We start from the raw sequence: 22,671 nt of genomic DNA, 5'->3' as shown, positions 1-22,671 counted from the left end.
ATGGACCCAAAGTGTGTGTGTGTGTGTGGGGGGGGGGGGGGGGGGGGGGGGGGCGCGTGGGTGTGTGTGGGCGCGTGTGTGGGTGCGTGTGTGTGTAATCTGACTGTAATACCCTGGGACCCAAAATTTGGGCCTGAACCACAGTTTGAGCAGCATCGGCTGGGAACAAATTTATTGGGCCTAGGTTTTTTCTTTCTAAAAGTTGTCAACAGTCTGCTAATGGTTATCCTCAGGCCGCCAAGCAAAAATATTCCCAGCGTTCCCAGGTGGCCGTTTAATACAAAACCACATCATTCCCCCCCCTCAACTTGGCATCACTGCTCAAAGAGGAGGAAGAGCGAGAGAGTCTTCCTCCTCTCCGCTGTGTAAACACGACAGAGCGGCCTTACGCCACAACTCTCCCCCTCCATGAGGGAAATAATAATCACAGTTTGTGTGCGATGTTGGTGCCACATGTGGTGTGTGTGTGTGTGTGTGTTCACTGCCACAAGTTGGGTGTTTGTGCGTGTTCACTGCCACAAGTTGTGTGTGTGTGTGTGTGCGCGGTTGTGTGTGTGTGTTCCCTGCCACAAGTGGAGTGTGTGTGTGTTTGTGTGCTCACTGCCACAAGTGGTTTGTGTGTGTGTGTGTGTTCACTGCCACAAGTGGCTTGCGCATGTGGCGTCTTCACGGGCCCCTCCATGTGCGTTGGGGAATCGAACTCGCGGCCCCCTTGGTGTGATGTGCTACAGCAGCTGTTGGGGGAGGGCCAGGGCCCCTTGGGACCGTCTCCTCTTCCTCGCTCTGCGGCCCACCAGAGCAGTGTGTCCACCGGCGAGCTCATAAGCCCAGACAAAGGTCTAGTTTAGTGCAGCGGTTACGGGTCCTAGACGCAATTCAATTGGACTCGCCGCTCTTTTTAGTTTTCCGTGCCCAGGGAACACGGTTGGCCCTTTTTATTTCAAATGCCGGGGGCGGCATGTGGCTCCGGAGGTAGAGTGGGTTGGCTGGTAACCGGAGGGTCGCTAGTTCGATCCCCGGCTCCCTCCTAGCCGAGTGTCGAGGTGTCCCTGAGCGAGACGCCCAACCCTGACTGCTCCCGACAAGCCGGCTGTCGCCCTGCGTGGCCGACACCGCCGTCGCTGTGTGAATGTGTGCATGAATGGGTGAATGTGAGGCAATATTGTAAAGCGCTTTGAGTGGCCATTGGATAGAAAAGCGTTGTACAAATGCAGTCCATTTGACCATTTAATGACACATGTTGTGTATAGGAAAATGATATTTTTCATGGTGGTCTAGTGGTTGTATATTAGTTAGATGCTCTTTGGCGTGTGAACAACTGGAGGATTTATTGTCTACCCAAGCTGAGGGAGGACACACCATCTGACGATGTCTGTTTTGGAGTAGTCTAACTAATCATTCTCAAGATTAGAATCTTCGGGGTGTCATGTCGCTGGAAGCGGGAAGCAGATCTGTCAGTGCGAGAATGGCGAACGGAAAATCCGCTCGCAAAAGTAAACTGTATCAAAAAACAACGTCTTGCCAATCAACCATAGAAATACACTAATAGTAAAGTGTCAGTATACTTCGGTAGAAAGTATCGCCGCAACAAACCAGGAAACCAGGCGTAACTCCGCCCTTTGCAGTGGTTGTTTTCCGGGCAAGGCTCTGTGCCGTCTTCCCCCCCCCCCCCCCCCCCCCCCCCCCCCCCCCCCCTCAGAGGTTCTGCTATAACATAGTTAGACCGTTAGGTTTGGAGAAGCTCCGAGGCCAAAAGCAGGAAGTCAAACTGTACCGGGGGCATAGGCTGATGGAGGCTGCTTGTAGTGAAGCCGAGCAGTCGATTAGGAGAGGCCTGGGAAACTCACTCACTCACTCACTCACTCACTCTACTGGGTGTATTTCTTTTTCAAGCAATGTTTTGTTTCAAGAGCTGCGCATTATTGTCTGCTCAGCAGACAATAATGAGCAGCCTCGTGTTCCTTCCGCCTCCTCCTCAGAGTTTATTCCGGGCCTAATACAATATAGATTTTAGACGTGTCGATCGGCTGCTCCCGACGGTGGCGTGGCAGTAAAGACATCCAGCGTTGAGATAATTTCATGACCTTGTTTCAGCCGGGGATCAGTAAGTTGTTGTTGATCTGACGCGCAGCCCGACGAGTCTGTGGGCGTTGATTTATGTCCTTATGGCGCACGGCTCTCCTACGGTATGTGCTAACTAGCATCGGAGGAGTGCGCCAAGTCAAACAGTCGACGGCGCGTCTCCAGTTTCAACCACGGTGTCGAGTGAGCCGTATTGTCTGAGACCAGACGGCGAAGGTCAACAGCACGGCTGTCAGGCCAGGTACCTGATTTCTGTCAACGGCGTGATTGCACGAGGGCTTTGGTTTCTGTCAGGCACGTGTGTGTGTGTGTAGATGTGTGGGTGTGGCTGTTGGTCTTGAGCCCTTGCCATTCCAGAGACACTTTCACCCGACGCGATCGAGGTGAAGGAATTCAGCCCCGTGCCGTTAAGCAGCAGCTGGGCCTTATGGGGTGCCTTTCTCGAGGATAGCTACAGTGAAACTGCGGACGTCGGCGATCAAACACAGTACCTTTTTTGACTTGGGAGCCAAGCACCCTAGGTATTTGAGTCAAATCTGGACTGAACTGACTTTGAAACAGTCATGTCGTAGCAACTAGAGACTTGTCAGACTGGATGGTTGCTGGTTCAATCCCTTGACTCATCCTGGCAATTGGCGTTGTTTTGTTTTTGTCCCAGAGCAAGAACCCATAATATAAAATAACATGCTGGTTTATAAACGTGTTATCAATCAATCAATCCATCCACTGGGCACTGCACTATTATTTACATTTGTACGTTGTGTTACAAGTTGAATTAATAACCCTAAGTATTTAAAGAACTGCAATTGGATAAAATATCAGTACCTGGTAAACTAGGCTTTTTTTCAGTTCCTTGTTCAATACTTCCGGTCACACCAACTAGCTGTAATTGATCCCAAAAGTAGGAATATCTGAAAATGAATTGTTCCTGGGTCGACCCCAGCCCGGCGATACATAAAGAGGAGCCAAGTGTCAGATTGGTGGATGCAAATCTGCCGTCTGAGTTTTTCCTGGACGGATGTCCTTGCTGATGGCACGCTTCCATGTTAAACAGGATATTAGGGCTGAACTCTCCTTGTCTCGTTATAGTGGGAGTAGTTTGAGAAGATCATGATGGCGATTGGTATTAGTATTTGAGATGTTAGTATGCAAGTAACATTTCAGTATGCAAGACCCCATCTGAGTCTGGGGTCACCATCAGCCTGAAAGGTGCTTGATGTGGTTGAAGGTCATAGTGTATCATAGTAGTTAGGTTCTGTGGTTTAACTTTGATTTGTGTACCGATAGACTGAGTCAGAGTAATCGATTTATTTGGCGACTTTGTTCGTGAGCGTTGTTGTTTTTAATCAATACTATTGAGTCCTTGTTCGTTGAAAGTAGTTGTTTGCTTGATAATGATTCAATATTTAGCATTACCAAGAGTTTACCTTCATTGACTTAATTTGCGAGTCTCTTTCCTTGAGGGCGGTGTCTTGGCACACTTTAGTTGGAAACTGTTGTTTAGGAATTTGTTTTTCTTGGCAAGCTTACGTAATTGTCTGATGTGTTTGCTGTGGAAACCTTGTTGTTGTTTGGTTCAGTTCTCCATCACTACCCCCTACAGCTGTGGCAGTAATTATATGGCATGCTCCTTTTCAGATGTTGGGGTATAATTGTTTCAGGCCGATCAAGCGTTTCCTCCTATCAGGCTGCGTCTGTTTTCCTCCATTATCTAAATAGAATTTAGTTTCACTTGTATTGTTGCTTTGCCTTTTACCTGTGTGTGTGTGTGAGACACACAGTCACACACTGTCGCTGTGCGTGTCTGGGCAGGCGGTGCGCTGCTACGACTCTCTGATCCTGAAGGCCGAGGGCAAGGTGGAGCCGGAGGTCTTCTGCCAGCTGGGACACTTCAACCTCCTCCTGGAGGACTACCCCAAAGGTGAGTCGGGACCGCCCCCTGTCTACGGCTCCTCCTCCTTGTCCTCCTCTTCGTCCTGTCTCCGCTCTCGGTCTCCTCTACCTCCTCCTCCTCCTCCTCCTCCTCCTCCTCTCTTGGCTATCCCTCCTCTCCCTCTGTCTCCTCCTCCTCCTCGCTCTCCTCCTCCTCCTCCTCCTCGCTCTCCTCCTCCTCGCTCTCCTCGCTCTCCTCCTCCTCGCTCTCCTCCTCCTCCTCCTCGCTCTCCTCCTCCTCCTCGCTCTCCTCCTCCTCGCTCTCCACCTCCTCCTCGCTCTCCTCCTCTACTTCTCCTCCTCCTCCTGGCTCTCCCCAACTTCTCCTCCTCGCTCTCCTCTACTTCTCCTCAACCTCCTCCTTCCTCTGTCTCCTCTACCTCACGTCCTCCAATGTCTCCTCCTCAATTGTCTCCTCTCTCCTTCCTCCTCAACTGTCCCCTATTACCACCTCCTCCTCTTATTTCTCCTCCTACTGTCTGTCGACCTCTCCTATTCATTCCCCTCCTCCTCCTCCTCCTCCTCCCTCTCCTCCTCCTCCCTCTCCTCCTCATGATTCTTGCTCCTATCCATTCTTGTTCTCTTCCTGGCTCCTCACCTGTCCTGAGTATTTAACCATCCGTTACCCAGCTGTTTGGGTGACCTAACGAGCAAGTTCTGACCATGTGACCATCACTTGAATACACCCCTGTGGCGTCCCCCACACCTGGTGGGGGACGACAGACCCTTAAAGCAGGTCACGGGGTCATGGCAGAGCATTCACAGGTGTCCCGCCTAACGCTAATTATCCCTCTGCTCAGTTTTTTTTTTAAAGCCGGTTTGCTTTAATTTATAGCTTCTGTAAAAAGCTTGGTTTTGGTTTTTATTAGTTTCAAGTCAGGGGAGGGATTCAAAAAGGTCAGAAAAAGTATTGTTTAAGAAGAATCTGTATTTAATGTATAAATGACAGAGGAACCATCCACAAGACAACTTTACAAATGTCAGTTTAGTTTCAGTTCATTATCGTTTTTATTTTACGTATTGTTTTTATTTGATCTATTTTCACAACTAGCTTTCATAATTTCATTAGTTTTTGTTAATACCAATAATTAGCTTGGCCTGCCACTGAGATGTACCAAAGCACAGACGTAGGCTTGCCTTGACTAGTGGAGTCTGGTACTGCACCCTAGTATATGAAGGGGGCAGACCCATACTCGGTGTGATGAGAGACACCTGTTGTCCTATGATGACTCCTCTGTGAACACGTCTGTTAGGAACTTTGAGTATTTAGACATTTCTGTGTTATTTTTCTTTAGTACATTCATAATAATATTGATTGCATTGACATTTAAATGCCATCATTTTCAATTAAATTCAGATTAATTGTAAACTCTGACTGTGTACCCAAAACGTACACCATTAATCAGTTTAATCGGCTATTTAAATGTTGGTTTATAGTTTGACATGCTGTTGAATCAATCAATAAATAAATATAAAATCTTAATGTATTCTTCCTGGGTCTGTATAGCATTTGCAGATGCATTCGATGTTTTAAGGGTTTCATGTTAATGACTTGCCTGCTATATATTCTATTGTAATGTGATTTTACTGTGGCGGCGGTAGCATTCCCCTGGGACACGCTTCCCTGCCTGAAATCACACAGCCTTATAGTCTTCTTTCCTCCTTGTTTCAGCATTATCCGCATACCAGAGGTACTACAGTTTACAATCAGACTACTGGAAGGTAGGCACACACGAACACAAACACACACAAAGACGCGCACACCAACACACAGACACGCACACAATACACGGACACTAAAAGAAATACACACACGCACACACACAGACATCAACACACAGAAACAGAAAGACACACACACCAACACATGGTCACAAAAAGACACAAACCAACATACAGACACAAAAAGACACACCAGCACACACACATAAAGACCCACAACAACACACAGACACAAAAAGACACCAACACACACACAAAAAGTCACACCAACACAAAGACACAAAAACATACATACCAGACAATGACACACGCACACCACACAAAAAAAGAACAGACACACACCACAGCAACACACGTCTCACACACACACACACACACACACACACACACACACACACACACACACACACACACACACAGACACAGACACAGACACAGACAAGACAGACACACACACATACAGCCACAGCCATTGTCATGAACCACCATCACAGTCACCACTTCCTCAGTTGTGCGTAATGGGCCATGCTGTCTGGTTTGGTTGGCACTGTGGCTTCTCAGTTTCATTATGAGGCTGTTCCAGAGCACCTTCTCGCTGCTGTTGATGCTCTGCGTTCGCTGTATTCGCTGAACCAGGCAAAAAAATAAACATTGGTCTTTTGGTTTTGAATTTTCTACATGACTTGCACATACAGTGACGGGCACTTAATCACGCAGTTAATTGATGTTGTATGCCCTGGAACTTGTTGTATATTATTTGTATTTATTTATTTTAAATTATTTTCATTCATCTGAAACCTTGCTGCAGATTATTATTTATTTAGATGTCGTTACATGGATCTATCCTCTAGGCTCATCTACAGAATGTAATTTTTGTGCATGCGTGAGTCTGGTATGATTTGCGCTGTTAAAGCATGTTGGCTAACGCCCTTTTGATTCTGTTCCCCCCCCAGAATGCAGCCTTCCTCTATGGACTAGGCATGGTCTACTTCCACTACAATGCCTTCCAGTGGTGAGTGTCATGACATTGCTGCTCTGAGGCACGTTTTAAACATGCAACATGTAAATGTAATGGACCAACATTTAGGCACACCAGTCAAATTGTAGGAGCACCCACCAAAATGTAAGAAGCCCCAACGAAATATCTAGATTATTTTTATTGATCAAAAAATGGGAGGTAATGCAATAGTTGTTAATAGTGTATTAACTTCCGACTGTGCAGAGAATGAGATGTTTGACCGAAGTCCTAAAAATAATATTTAAAAGATCAATCAGTTGCCCTTTGCACAAATTCTCCTCATTTTAAATATTGTGGTAACACAAATTACATTGGAGCAATTTAAACAGTGTTCATTGTGAGCCCTGCCAAGGGAGTGCGTCCCGACCAAATTAAAAGCCCCCCGAAAACAAAATGCCTTACTTATTGCACAATGTGCGGAATGCCCGCGGGCGTAATCGCGGGGGTTTCCATGGCAACAGAGCGGCGGCGGCGGCAGCGCGCCAGGCCCTCGGCCGACCGTACGAATGAACCCCCTGGCTCGGAACGAAAGTCCTTGGCTCGTGAGTGATGGCCGACGTGGAGTACAGACGCGATCACGGCCCCCGGTGCCTACAGACCCCCCCCGCCTGTGCAGGCTGCTGTGAAGCGGGGGGGGGGGGGGGGGGGGGGGGGGGGGGGCAGGATGGGGTGATGGCTGGGGCATCGGGCCGAAAGCCTAGATGTTGTGGTTTTGAATCCCCAATGTTCACAGTGTACATGTGTGAATTCACTGTATGCCTTACCGTGATTAGTTAATTAATGAAATATGTAGAAATGTGCACATTGGATGCATTGTATTTGCGGATTTTAATCATTTTGTATTTATCGTTAAGCCTTTGATATTTTATTAGATGATCTACATTCCCGACGTCTTTCCCTGAGTTTTGTTAATTAGGATAATTTTGGAATTGTCTGTAGCGTGTATGTAGCATTTCTGAAAGCATTAGCACTTTAGCATTTCTGATGCTACAAGTGTTAGCAGTTCCGACGTTACAAGCTGCCAATGTTCCGACATAATCGAATTGACGAATCACAACCACCATGAATATATTCAGGGTGCAATTTGCCGGTGGGGATGGTGGGGATTATCCCCCCCTCTGGTTTACACGTCCTACCCTCTGCTGAATTATTTTTATCCTCGGTGGGGATAAAAATTATCCCCCCCACCCAAAGTATTTTCACCATTACATCGTAATAATTAACAACCAAAATACACAGGGTCCGTCTTCATTTTAAAATGTTTCTCAAAATTATCCCCCCCTCTGGTTTTTTCACAAATCGCACCCTGAATATATTAACAAAGCAAGAATCGCCTGCTAATTGTTTAAGCGCTGGTATAAACACGAATGAACGCTAAAGATTGCGTTTGACCAGAAGATTTTCCACGGAATTCCTTGGGACTCAATTATGAGTATGAGCAGTAAAGCCGGCGGGGTGTACGTTAAGGTCACTGGAATAAAAGGAGCACATCGACCGGTCCCTTCCACACGCTCGGCCCCACTGCAGTCAGATAATATCCATCGATTTCACCGGGTAAAGAAACGGCTGCCCTTCATTTAGCCACAGAGTCGCAGTCGGAGCCATCGGTTTTATGCAGCGGCCATCTTTGTTTTTGATTCGTTATTTTTAATCAATACTATTGAGTCCTTTTTAAAAAAGAAAAAATCGGTGGTTACTGATGCGTTCCTCTCGCTCTCTCTCTCTCGCTCTCTCATCCTCTTGCTATCTTGCTCTCTCTTGTTCTTGTTCTCTCGCTCTCTCTCTCTCTCTCTCAGGGCGATCAAGGCCTTCCAGGAGGTGTTGTATATCGACCCGGGCTTTGCCCGGGCAAAGGAGATCCACCTGCGGCTTGGCCTGATGTTCAAGGTCAACACGGACTACGAGTCGAGCCTGAAGGTCAGCCCTCCCCCTCCCCCCCCACCCCTGTGTCCCTCCTCCCTTGTCTTAAAGGGCCAGTACAGAGAATTCGGCGTGCTACTCTTTGGCGATTAGCGGTGATTGTTGCCACAGACACCCAGGTCGTGACGTCCATATGACTGCTCGTGCATGGGCTTACGTCCGTGGTTCAATCGCCATTGTGTTACCTCATTCGGCGATGGTGACCTAGCAGGCTTTTGTTTACATGAAAATCTTCGAGACTACCACTTTAATATAGTTATGAGTTTTAATGTTCTCAATGCTGCCTGTGTGTTCATGGCTTTGCTCTGAGCACATTGGCTGGAATATTCCCCAACAAATTGATCCGTGCTATGCAGGAAATAAATTCTAAAACAAATGTGAAATACATTTGAGAGGAGGATTTATTTTTATTATATTAAATTATTACAAAAATACATATTTTTTATTTTATTTTTGTATGCGTTTGTTTTTTTTTGCTATTCAAGTGGGGTTGGACATTTCAAGGATGGCCAAAGTGTGTGTGTGGTGTGTGTGTGTGTGTGTCCATGCGTTGTGTCACAAGTGTAGAAAAGCATAACGCATTGCGTCTGGTCGATTTATGATGTCGTAAACAAGGATGCATCATGTTTGAGTTTTTCAGTTTGTTTTAACTGACCGTTGCATTTTTCCTCTTTTCTCTCCACAGCATTTCCAGCTGGCTTTGATTGACTCAAACCCCTGCACTTTGTCTAAAGCTGAAAGTAAGCAGAACAACATTTACCACCCTCTCCGCGGCTGTTGAGAATTTCATTTGAGTCATTTTATGTGAAGGTTACAGTTTTGGAAACCATCGATGCCCACTCTAAACCGACTTGAAACAACGCCATCTTAAGTCTTCCTCCTTAAGTTGCACGCAACACACGTTTTACAGCCGCTGCCCACAAAAAAAACGAATCGGCAAATCGGAGGAAATGTCAAGTGATGAATTACAGCGGCGAGCACTGGATGAACTAATGGGTCTGTCTGGTGAACGGGAGCCTCTCCGAACAGCGTTCCTCAAACCGCACGCCTAGCCTGGGGCACACCGACCCCAACACTGATCCACACACTTTACCGTCCCCACGCAGCTGACACGGAGTGTGTTTTGAATAGTGTGCTCCCTGTGTGGGGGTGTGTGTGTGTGTGTGATAGGTCGTATCCTTACGTCTGAATGGGCTTTTCCCCCCCTCTCCTGCACTGCATTGCATCCGCGGTACTCCCTACTCCGGCCACACAGCACCTTTTAATCATGTGACGAGGGAGGCGATGGCGCCGGTTATCCACTCTGGTTGATCCGAGGGGGGAGACTGCAGAGGAGATGGGGGAGGGGGGAGGGGGGAGGGTGGTGGGGGGGGGGGGGGTGTACAGCTCTGATTTGATATGCCGCTGTCATCTCTCGTCTCCCTTGCCTGCCCTGGTACCTGTTACCGTGGAGACGGCAATATCCTCCTCCTCCCCACTGTCTCCTCGTCTATCTGCCCCATAACACAAGCCATTGCACACGCACACACACTCACACACACACGCACTCACACACAAACAGCCTCTTTCGCTCAATTGTGCACACACACACACACGCCGGCAACCCTCTGCTTTTGCTATTCATCACGCTATCTCCCGTCTCCTCATTCACACACACACACACACACACACACACACACACACACACACACACACACACACACACACACACACACACACACACAGGTCTCTTTCTCGCTCTCTCTCTATCTCTTCCTCACTTGCCCTCACTCTCTTCCTCTCCCACTCTGTTTTCTCTCTCTCTCTCTCTGCCTTGCGCTCTCTCACTCTCCCACTCGGTGTCTCTCTCTCTCTGCCCCTCTCTCTCTCTCTCTCCTCGCTCTCGCTCTCTCTGCTGAGAGTCAGTCAGGCAGTTCAGATCAGAGACACTGCAGCTCACCAGACAAAGAAAGGTGGTGCCAGCATCGCCGCCGCCACCACCACCACCACCTCCTCCTCCTCCACTTCCTCGCTAGAGATCGGCGGTTACACCGGCAGCCCTGCTTTATCTTGTTTTGTATTTTCTCTACCCTGGGAGAGCCTTTCGTTTCCTCCTGTCGGTGTTCCGGTTTTGTTTTTAAGGTTGTGCGCAAGTATGTTATTTATTTTGTTGTTGTTCTTCTTTGGGTGTTTTCACCCTACTTTGCCGAAAGCCTTCTCTTGTGTAGACTGAACCTCTGGCCAGAGGCTGAGAGGTGTCTGCTCCTCATCTAACCGGTCTCTCCTTCTGCTTGTGTTGCCCTCACAGTCCAGTTCCACATCGCCCATCTGTATGAGATTCAGGTAGGAACCCACCGGATCCCGTCACTGTGTCGGTTGTCATGGTCTTGTCTCTCTCTCTCTCTCTCTCTCTCTCTCTCTCTCTCTCTCTCTCTCTCTCTCTCTCTCTCTCTCTCTCTCTCTCTCTCTCTCTCTCTCTCTCTCTCTCTCTCTCTCTCTGAGCCCCTCATCCATCTCTCCTTGTCTGTACATTAGCATAGCACTCGCCAAAGTGTGTGTGTGTGTGTGATATCATGTAGCCATTAGCATTAAAGGTAGATCGGTGTAATCACACCTCAGCCTATTTATATTCCAGGGATTGGCTCTTTGTGTGTGTGTGTGTGTGTGTGAGTTGTTTTGGACCAGGTGTTGACAAATTGAGAAGGCTGTGGGGGGGGGGGCGCGGTAGGCGGGAGGCTCATCTGGCCCTTCGTTGGGGTTGCCACGGAAACAAGAAAGTCTGTCTCCCCCTCTTTTGTATGCTGGTGGTCCCCTCTCTCTCTGACTCGCTCTCTCTTAGCAGGAGGGCGCCGTGGTTACTCTGAGCGCTCCTTACCCCCCCCCACCGTTCCCTAGCTCCGAGGCGTGGGTTCATTTATTTGTTGATCTATTCTGCTGTGTCAGACGAACGTAGCGCCGCGGTGGGCTAGCTCTTTTGAGGAGACGGGGGGGCTGGGGGGAGACGAGGGGGTCTACGTTCAGCCGTAGGAGCAGCACATATTTCCCCTCATCCACCATGACGACATGGATCGAGATGTAACGTTTCTTGTGTCAAGAAGGACAGGGTTAAGAATGGCTTTAAAATGACCGATGAGTACGGATGTGTTTTTTTTTTTTTAAGGCCGTTCTTGTCGTTAAAGGACTTCAGGGAAAACTCGTAATCGTGCGCACGGGAACCTCCGCTTTAAGCGTCAAACTACGAACACGTTTGGAATCCGTGAAGGGGCTGAAAGTTTAAGAGGCTGGGCTGAGGCACGGTGTGTGTCTGCGTGTGTGTGTGTGTGCGTGTGTGTGCGTGTGCGTGCGTGCGTGTGTGTGTGTGTGTGCGTGCGTGTGTGTGTGTGTGTGTGCGTGTGTGTGTGTGGGGTGAGGAGACAGTAGTGAGACACGTAGAGGTGGTGCAAAGGTTGTCTGTAGTGCATGGTTAATGCACCTCCGGATGAGTGGAGACTACAGAGCGTGCTGTGATGCTGCGACGCAACAGCAGATGGACCCCCCCCCCCGGTCGCACACCACCGCCCCCCCCCACCTCTCCCTCCCTCTCTCTGCAATCATCAATGTTAATTTCTTCATATTTATCCCCCTCTCCACTCCTGGTGCTCTCTTTCGCTCGGCGATGTATCACCCTCCACCTCTCTCCCTCCTCTCTCTGTCCCTCTCTCCTTCTCTCTCCCTCCTTCTCTCCTTCTCTCTCTCCTTATCTCTCTCTCTCTCCCTCTCTCTCTATCTCTCCCTCTCTCTCCCTCCCTCTATCTCTCCCTCTCTCTCCCTCTCTCTGTCCCTCTCTTCCTCCCCCTCTTACCCGCTCTCTCCCTCCTTCTCTCAATCGCTCTCTCGGTTTCTCTTTTTTATCTTCTTGTTTTTATTCACCTATTCCTCTCTCTCTCTTTGCCAATCCTTCTCTCTGTCCATGTCTCCCTCTATCGCTTTGTCTCTCTTCATGTCTGTCTGTCTCTCTGCGTCTCCCCCTCCCTCTGTCTCTCTTCTTGTCTCTCTCTCCCTCGGTCTCTCTCTTCATGTCTGTCTGTCTCTCTCTTCATGTCTGTCTGTCTCTCTGCGTCTCCCCCTCCCTCGGTCTCTCTTCTTGTCTCCCCCTCCCTCGGTCTCTCTCTCTCTTCATGTCTCTCCCCCGTCTCTCTCTCTTCATGTCTCTCTCTCTGCGTCTCCCCCTCCCTCGGTCTCTCTCTTCTTTTCTCCCCCTCCCTCGGTCTCTCTCTTCTTGTATCTATCTCCCTCGGTCTCTCTCTCTTCATGTCTCTCTCCCTCGGTCTCTCTCTCCAGAAGAGATACCGTGCCGCCAAGGAGGCGTATGAGAGCCTCCTGCAGGCGGAGGACCTTCCCCCACAGGTGAAGGCCACCACTCTGCAGCAGCTAGGTAAGAGGGCCCTCACCCCACCCTTTATCAATCACTCACTCACTCACTCACTCACTCACTCACTCACTCACTCACTCACTCACTCACTCACTCCCACACACTCAGTTGTTGCCGCTCTCGCACCTTGTCCTTCTTCACTCGCATTCTCTCATTCAGTCACTTTCTGTGGTTCATTCACATCCAGACAGACAGACAGACAGACGCACAGGGTTTCCCCATTCCCCAGGGACCAGCCCGGGGTCAATCGGCCCCCGGCTGTGTAAACGTCGGTGGCGTGCGCTGGTGCTCTAAGCCCGGTTGACCGCGGTACCTCGACCCCCGAATCGCAGACATGACCCAGAGTCAACCCAGCCTGAACCCGAGCACGGTCCACGGTCCGAAACCCCATCTGGGATCGCGTGTCTGCCCGCCAGCGCACACGCACACACGCGCTGGACCGGTGTTTACGAGGGCCGCGCACGTGCTCATGGTGATCGACCCCGGGTTGTGTGTCGAAGCGGGGAAAAGGGGCACAGATGTTTTCCTTGTTTTTTTTTTTTTTTCTTTTTTCTCTCCGCTAATCAGCGGTTTACCGCCGAATCCTTTCCCAACTGCCACAAGCAATCCCTGTCTGGGGTTTGTTGTGAAGGCGGACCGTGCTTCGGCCGGGCCCTCTCGAGTCCTGTAGCTCTCTCCGTAGCTTACTACTTAGTTGTGTAGCTTGCTATTCAGTTGTGTAGCTTGCTATTCAGTTGTGTAGCTTGCTATTCAGTTGTGTAGCTTGCTCTTTAGTCGTGTCACTTACTAGTTGGTTGGTTAGCTTAATATTTATTCCTTGAGCGGTTCCTCATCAAGCGCTCTCGATGGTCCGTACAGGTCAGTGGGGGTCACGGAAAGGGGTGTGGTCACACAAAGGGGCGTGGTCAGATAAAGCGGCGTGGTCGTGTTGCCGTCCCGCCCAGGAGCTCTCGGGCCGGGGTCTGTGTTCTGTGTTATGACGTGTTTGTGTGTTGTGTGTGTGTGTGTGTGTGTGTGTGTGTGTGTGTGTGTGTGTGTGTGTTCTGTGCGCGTGTGTGTGTGTGCAGGCTGGATGCACCACACGGTGGGGCAGCTGGGGGAGCAAGCCGGTAAGGAGAGCTATGACATCCAGTGTCTGCAGAAGTCCCTGGAGGCCGACCCCAACTCGGGACAGTCCTGGTACTTTCTCGGCAGGTACGGTCGCTGGGGTGGGGGTGTGGGGGGGGGGGGACATAACAGAAACGCAATTAAAATATATATATATTTAGTTGGAGAGGGTATGAGATTGTTTATTTTTTTTGTACAAAATAAAAATGTTAGTGAAGACTTGAATAACTTGATTTTTTTATTTATTTATTAGTTAAAGTTATGTTAACTACATAATCTCATATCCACGCTGCTTTCGTGTTTGTGTTTGTGTTTGTGTGTGTGTGTGTGTGTGTGTGTGTGTGTTTTATGAATTGGACTAAGCCAACAATGTTGTTTACTTTACTTTGCCGTGTTTGTACTGTTTGAGGTTTCCCCTTTGATTTCGCTTGGCCCAAAACTCACTACGGCTTGGCTACAGACATTCTTTGGCAGGTTAACAAGTGCTATGCTACGATGCTGAAACGTGCGTGTGCGTGTGCGTGTGTGTGTGTGTGTGTGTGTGTGTGTGCGTGCGCGCGCGTGTGTCTCCAGGTGCTACTCTAGCATTGGCAAGGTGCAGGACGCGTTCATCTCCTACCGGCAGTCCATCGACAAATCAGAGGCCAGCGCCGACACCTGGTGCTCCATAGGGTAAGACTCGGAACGCCCCCCTTCCATCTCCTCTGTCGCCGTGGTAACAACCGACTCGGCACCTAGTGAGCCAGGCAGGCAGCCTCGAGACAGGCCGGGACCGGTGTGTCCCGGAGGTCGTGACCCGCCCAAAGCAAGTCTGAAGGTTGTGATTGGCCCAGAGACAGACAGACAGTCAGTCAGACACAGATAGAGAGAGACGGACGAGGAGACAGAGGCGGAGAAAGTGAGAGACCGAGAGGGAGCGATTTGTAATACAGATATAACCGCTTTTCTGTCGCCAATTAAAACCTAAACCAGGTTACCTCCCATGTAACCCTCTCTATCAGGTGTCCCACAGGTTCTGTTGTAAAAGAGCGAAGCGTTTTGGGGTGGGTGTGAGATTACGTTGTTTTGAAATCAGTATGTTAGTTTGTAAATTAGTTAAAATTAGATAAACTACATCATCTCATACCCACTCTGTGTTCATGCCGTGACTGTTCTCCATCAGGTGTCCCACAGGGTCTGTCATAAACAAGCTTAAAGGTGACGTATTTCACCACCAGGTGTGAGTGCACTTAGCCGATACACGCCGTTCTGAGAATCGGCCTCTTCTGACATCACAAGTGGCCGTGTCCGCCTAGACGTGTGACGGATAGATGAGCAACGTTTGCCACGGTCCACTGGGAAGGCTGGTATTTTCAAAACCACTTGTAGTATAATATGTCACCTTTAATCACTCACCGGTAAACAACCACCCCCCCCCCGCCAGGGTCCTGTACCAGCAGAACCAGCCCTTGGTACCTCCTCTATCAGGTGTTCCTCAGGGTCTGTGGTAACCTCCTCCCCCCCCTCCCAGGGTCCTGTACCAGCAGAACCAGCCCTTGGTACCTCCTCTATCAGGTGTTCCTCAGGGTCTGTGGTAACCTCCTCCACCCCCCCCCCCTCCCAGGGTTCTGTACCAGCAGCAGAACCAGCCAATGGACGCGCTGCAGGCCTACATCTGCGCGGTGCAGCTGGACCACAGCCACGCCGCGGCCTGGATGGACCTGGGCACACTGTACGAGTCCTGCGGCCAGCCGCACGACGCCATCAAGTGCTACGTCAACGCGACGCGCAGCAAGGCCTGCACCAACGCCGCCGCCCTCACACACCGCATCAAGTGTCTGCAGGTGGGTCATGTGACTGGGAGGGGGTGGGGGGTGAGGAGGGGGTGAGGATGCTTGTGGTGAATGGGACTTCTGTGGTGATGGGTCTGTACTGTCGTAGCTACCTCCTGGGTCCCACTGCTAGCATGATCCATGTTTCTGGCAGCGTTCTGCCGAACACTGACACAATCTTTGACACGCAGTCATGGATGTTCCCTTCCACTAATGCTCCCCTGTCGGACGAGGGCCGCCTGTCGCCCCGACGTCGAGGCAGAATGTGGTTCGCTGCGCCTCAGCTACGGCGGCCGTGTGCTATGTAGGGGATGGGCCCATGGTGGTGTACCTAATGGCGGGTACGCCACACTTTGCAGAAGTATCATTTTGAGTTTGACGCGGCTGTGGGGGAGACGAAGACAGACGGGTCGCAGAAGACCTGTGTTTCACCAGGGGCGATGCTGTTTGGGGTTTTATTTGGTTCGCTTTGGGTGTTTGGGTACTTGGGTACGTCGCAAACCATTTCCATGTGTAGGAAGTCCAGAATTTGCCTTAAAGCTAGGTTAGCTAAAAAAGCAATCCGCTTGAAAAGAAGCCTATGGATTTCTTGATGGACGGTCTGTTCTGTATGTTATTTGACAAACTGACCAAAAACCTAACCCCCAAAAAGCCTAACCTAGTCCCTACACACACGCAGCCAATCACAGGGCATCCTCCACCGCAACCCTCCGTCCTCATGTCTGTTGTCGGTCCACATGTATTCATGTGTGTAATAAAGCTACAACCCTGCATGCTAGCTTTATTCAAACTGGACGACTACCGTCTTACTTTTGCTATTCCCTTCTCATTCCCCCTGCGGTTTGATTTTAATCACACTACCGACAAGGTCAAAACAATCAGAACGTGCGGGGAACGACTACAACTTAACAAAGACAACACCGCTACGTTTGATCTATCGGCCAAACGTAACCGCTTTTTTTTTTTTACAACATTTCATAATTCATCTGCAACCGAAAAAAAACCAACAACAACCACCCAACAACCCTGTGTTTCTTCCTCTTTTTGTTCTCATTTCTTCCTCCCACTGTCGCTTTGGTTCCACGCGGGCTCTCCGCCGCCCCCTGTAGGAAGAGTTGTGTAACAAGAGCCCAGTCAGTAGGGCCCCGGGGGGCAGGGTAGAGCTCCCTCTAATTGAGGATGCCTGGAGCCTGCCTATCCCCGCTGAGCTAACGTCCAGACAGGAAGCACTGCTCAATGCAGCGCTGCAGGTGAGACACCCCCACCACCTCCCCCTCTCTCCCCCCCCCAAACCAGAGCTAGAGAGCCAACGACCCCTCCTTCACCACCATCACCATCACCATCACCACCACTGCCACCGCTAGCACTACTACCATGTCTTCCTGGGGGTCATTTGAATATGCGGTCTTTGCACGCAACAAAAAACCCGAAACACACGCCTGTGTGTGTTTTGTGTGTGTGTGTGTGTGTGTCTGTGTGTATCGTTTGGAGAGACGCGTTACACAGACACGAATACCCACAATGCACAGCCATGATGGGAGCACTCCCAACTCGTCCACACTAACCAACAGATGCTTTGAAGGAGCGGGGAATATAGATGATACTAAAGTTAGAAACGGATACCTGCACAGCACAGCACTGACACTGTTCTGATGCTTGCTGCTAGGTCCAGGGTTGTGTCGCCAAGACCTGAAACACTGGGTTTTCTTTGTAGGGACTGACTTGTATTAGGCTGCATAAGGTCATAAAGGCTGACGGAAAGGAAACTTTGCCGTCTCCAAAGACGAGTCTTGTTTATCGCTCTGCCAAGTCCATTTTCTGACCTGGAGTTTTCCTCTTGCGTGTCTCCGGGGCATCTGTTGTTGTGGTGCTGGAGCAGGAGTTCCAGGAGTGCTACCCATAATGCATCTGTTCCACAGACACCAACACACTCACACAAACTCACGCACACACACACACACACACACACGAGTAGGGCAACCTCATCCATCACGATCAGAAAAAGGTCCCGCCCTTCTCCTCCAAGCAAACTTAGATTTTTTTATATCTGTTAATGAATCCATTCTCTACCCTTGACCGGATGAAATTTTTGCCAACACACGTTTTATTTCTTGGAAATAAAAACGTTTAAAGGAGAGGCCTGTGTTAAAAACAGTGTCACTTTTCTGTTTCGTTCATTGGCCTACAATCTCTGTTTGGCGAGTCTTCGGCGTTGACGTACCTTTGACTTTGGCCTGACGTGATTGGAGAGGTTGTGTTGCCGTAGAGTCGTTTTCCGGGATGCTCATTGGCTCTGTCCGCCCACCCACCCCTCTTTCTCCCTCCCTTCCTTTTTTCTCCCTCTCGTTGTAGTTGACCTTAAATGTCCTGCAGTCACCCGCCAGAGACTCAACAGCACCCTCTAGTGGCCGCGCACACACACAAACACACACACACACACACACACACACACACACACACACACACACACACACACACACACACACACACACACACACACACACACACACACACACACACACACACACACACACACACACACACACACACCCTAACCGGCGCTAGAGGCCAGTAGTTTCATTCATGTAGGAGTGTGTATCCGTTTGTTGTTGTGTTCTTGTCATGGTATTTAGAAAGTGTGGAAAGTGTTTTTAAGTAATTTTCAACTTTTGGAGACGCTATGACGATGCGTATTTCTGTAGTGACCGTTGACGATGAAATGTACAATAATGCACCTGTGATCGGAGCGTGGTGTGTCGCCATTGGTCAGACGTGAGATGTCCGATGTCGCCCCAATTTACGGACCGATATATCAAACGGCCGATTTTGAAACAGATGTATACCTCGAGGCGATGGAATGCTGTGTTTGGAGCGCTAGTATTCACTGCTGTTCTTCCTCTCTCTCCTTCTACCCGCCTGGCTTCGCTCTGCCGTTCATAAATGCTCCCATTGTTTATTTCACTCCCCTATCGTCTCTTTTTAACTCTATTTCCTCTTCATTCCTGCTTGCCTTTTTTGGCTTCCTCCTTAATTCGCGCCATCTTTGAACTCAACCTCTTTCGTTTGTTTATTTACCTCCACTCTTTCTCCTGTCGCGTCCAACTGTCCTTTCTTCTAACTGTTTTCTTCCTACCTCTCTCTCTCTCTCTCTCTCTCTCTCTCTCTCTCTCTCTCTCTCTCTCTCCCCTTGCCTCCTCTTCCTCCTCCTCCCCTTCCTCCTCTGCCTCCTCCTCCTCCTCTTCCACCTCTCTCCTCCTCCTCTGTCGCCTCTCTTCTCCTCCTCCTGGTCCTCTTCCTCCTATTCTGTCTCCTCTACCTTTCTCCTCTTGCGTCACCTCCTCCTCCTCCTCCTCCTCTGTCTCCTCTTCCATCACCTCACTGCCCCCCTCTGCTCCTCCCGCTGCGTCCTCCTCTTGCTTGTGCCCCCCCACCCCACCCCACCCCTCGCCACGCCCTCCTCTCTGTCCCCAGGCCTCCAAGCCCCACCAGGGCCAGGAGGGGAGCGCCGGACAGGCCCTGCCCCCCCAAGTGGGCACCCTGGGGCAGCCCGACGACCAGTCCAGCCCCGCCAAGAGACGGAGGGCTTCCAGCCCCGGGCAGGTCAGCACACAGCCTCGCCCTCAGGGAGGATGAACTAGGTCCCGTTCTGTTTGGGGCGCAAGCTCGGTTTGGTTTTACAGACAAGGCCACCATTGTTTGAGTGGCATACTAGGTCCTTATTGTTTTGTTTTGGGGGAAGGACTAGATCCCGTCTGGTTTGGGGGCGCAAACTAGGTCCTGTTTTGTTTTTGGGACAAATTAAAGGGGAACACACTAGGCCATCTTTGTTTTAAGGGAAAAGAAATTGGTTATTATTCTTTTGGTTTGGGTGAAGAACGACGTCATTGTTTTTTTTATTTGATTTTAAACAAACCTTTTTGATTTTGGGATTAACCTGGTTTTGTTGTTTTTTGTTTGTGGAAAAAACGAGGTCCATTTTGTCTTGTTTGGGGTATGAACTAGATCCTTTTTGTTTAGTTTAGGGTATAAACCAGATCCTTATTGTTTGGGGTGTGAACTAGATCCTTTTTGTTTAGTTTAGGGTATAAACCAGATCCTTATTGTTTGGGGTGTGAACTAGATCCTTTTTGTTTAGTTTAGGGTATAAACCAGGTCATTTTTAATTTGTTTCTGGGAAGGACTAAGTCCTTTTTTGATAGGGTTGATTGGTTTTGTTTGAGGGACAACCAACCTATTATTATTTTTGTCGGTCCGTCACTAACCGTGTCTCCTTGTTCCTCGCGGTCCGCAGAGCGACACGTGGGTCAGTACCCAGGCACCACAGCCCGTCCCCAACTGGTACCTCTCTCCACAGAAACTACAGGTGGGGATGCTGCGCCGACACACCTTATCTAGTAACCATCTGGATGGTTACTAGTTAACCATGGAGAGAAAGAGAGGCTTGGGTTTACAGTGATCTAGGGAGCTTGGGAGCGCTGTTAGGCAAGGCAACGGTCGATATAGCCTACACGGTCTGATTTCACTAAATGCACACATTGCAAGACAACATAAAATGCGATCATATTTGGAAAACCAATCTTGTAATGGGAGTAACCGCTCCTGGCCAATCAGGATCAAGCACCGGAACATTCCATATGTAACAACAACCTTAAGCCTAGCAGTTTGTACGGTCCAATGTGCAACGTTTTTGAGTGTTTGCGTCACGCACAACTCCAGACATTGCCCAACGAGCCCCAGGTGCTACTAGGTTTGGTAAAATCGTCCAAGAACTCCCCTGTGGGGGTCCTTTCTGTACGGCGGTCTGTGTGTGACGTAGGGCTGGGCGATTAATCGAATTTTGATCGTGATTTCGATTTTGAACGATCACAACATTAACATAATCAAGTTTTTCGATTAAAAAAAGAAAAAAAGTTTCTTTTTTTATTTTATGTTTTATAGAAAGGGCAGAACAGCTGGATACATATCTGTATATTATTTTAGATTAGAACATTTTCTTTTTGACCATTTTGTGTATTTTTTTAAGGCAAAACTAAAGTTCTCAGTTCCAAAGTTTGTTTTGGGAGAGAAATGCTGAATAAACACAACATGTTTTCAAACTCAAAAATAATCGCTTGAATAATCGTGATTTCAATAGTGACCAAGATAATCGTGATTATGATTTTCCCCATAATCGAGCAGCCCTAGTGTGAGCTACCGTCGTGATGTTCCAGCCCAGCGTCCCACGCGGCTGGAGATCCCTCACAGGATATCTAGCACGCCCCCCGTTTGATGTCGAAACACGAAACCGAAACACGTAACCCGATAGATCAGGGCTACTCGAGTATGTTTTTGAAGTTTTGATGTTGACATCCAACGCCTGTCATGAGACTCACTCCTCTCTCGCTTGCCTTTCCTCGCCTCCTCGCCTCCTAGCTCCTGGAGCAGTTGCGTAGCAACCGGGGCACCCTGAAGCCCCTCCAGCAGCAGATGTTGGAACAGCTGGAGGGCCAGTTCACCATCATGCAGCAGCACCAGCAGCAGGTAACCCGCACTCACCCTCTCACTCAGTCACTCACTCGCACCCTCACTCACTCACTCAGACACTCAGGAACTCAGTCACGTCGTCACTCACTCACCCTCTCGCTCACTCACTCACTCAGTCACTCACTCAGTCACTCACTCAGTCACTCACTCAGTCACTCACTCACTCACTCACTCAGACACTCACTCACTCACCCTCTCGCTCAGTCACTCACTCAGTCACTCACTCACTCACTCACTCACCCTCTCGCTCACTCACTCACTCACTCACTCACTCACTCACTCACTCACCCTCTCGCTCAGTCAGTCACTCACTCACTCACTCAGACACTCAGGAACTCAGGAACTCAGTCACTCACTCACTCACTCACTCAGACACTCAGGAACTCAGTCACGTCGTCACTCAATCACTCACCCTCTCGCTCAGTCACTCACTCACTCACTCACTCAGACACTCAGGAACTCAGTCAGTCACTCACTCACTCACTCAGACACTCAGGAACTCAGGAACTCACTCACTCACTCACTCACTCACTCACTCACTCAGACACTCAGACACTCAGACACGTTGTCACTCACTCAGGTACTCAGGAACTCACTCAGTCACGCAGTCATTCGCTCACTCCCTCCCTCCCTCACTCACACACCCTCACCCACACAGGGAAAATGTAAGTTTACATAACAAAAGCAATGTGTAATGTATAATTAACAAAGTAGAAATGCGTGTACAATGAAAAGGTGATCGACTCAGGGAGGTGTAATCATATTCAATGAGGTTTCAAATCATTTTGGCTCAATGTATAAAAAATGATTGTGTTTACTTTTGAAGGGATGTTGACCGGCTGAACAGCTGTCAAATCTGTATGAAACATCAGTCACTCACTTTCTGGGTCTCTGTCTCTCTGTCTCCCTCTCTCTCTCTCCCCCTTTCTTTCTGTCTGTCTCTCTTCCCCCCCCTTTCTTTCTGTCTATCTCGCCTCTGTCTCTCCTCTCTCTCTTCTCCCCCCCTTTCTTTCTGTCTGTCCATCTGTCTGTCTGTCTGTCTGTCTCTCCTCTCTCTCTCTCTTTCTGTCCGTCTCTGTCTGTCTGTCTGTCTGTCTGTCTGTCTGTCTGTCTGTCTCTCCTCTCTCTCTGTCTGTCTGTCTGTCTGTCTGTCCTCTCCTCTCTCT

At 49.4% G+C, this 22,671-nt stretch overlaps 1 protein-coding gene across 1 annotated transcript in view; it reads left to right on the top strand.

Moving 5' to 3' along the window:
* The window catches only part of LOC307074535 (lysine-specific demethylase 6A-like), a 43,970-nt gene that overhangs the window by 5,953 nt on the left and 15,346 nt on the right, over nucleotides 1–22,671 (top strand). Inside the window, 14 exon segments of the mRNA XM_079734715.1 lie at nucleotides 3,895–4,003; nucleotides 5,687–5,736; nucleotides 6,690–6,748; nucleotides 8,551–8,671; nucleotides 9,360–9,414; nucleotides 10,962–10,996; nucleotides 12,974–13,067; nucleotides 14,132–14,258; nucleotides 14,745–14,843; nucleotides 15,775–15,994; nucleotides 17,092–17,232; nucleotides 19,454–19,582; nucleotides 20,274–20,345; nucleotides 21,395–21,502. Of these exon segments, the coding sequence (XP_079590841.1) occupies nucleotides 3,895–4,003; nucleotides 5,687–5,736; nucleotides 6,690–6,748; nucleotides 8,551–8,671; nucleotides 9,360–9,414; nucleotides 10,962–10,996; nucleotides 12,974–13,067; nucleotides 14,132–14,258; nucleotides 14,745–14,843; nucleotides 15,775–15,994; nucleotides 17,092–17,232; nucleotides 19,454–19,582; nucleotides 20,274–20,345; nucleotides 21,395–21,502 (1,419 nt within the window).

This window comes from Pollachius pollachius (assembly GCF_949987615.1).
Source record: "Pollachius pollachius genome assembly, chromosome: 4".
Lineage (NCBI taxonomy): Eukaryota > Metazoa > Chordata > Actinopteri > Gadiformes > Gadidae > Pollachius > Pollachius pollachius.
Note: the sequence above shows the minus strand (reverse complement) of the source record. Positions and strands in the feature narration are given on the sequence as shown.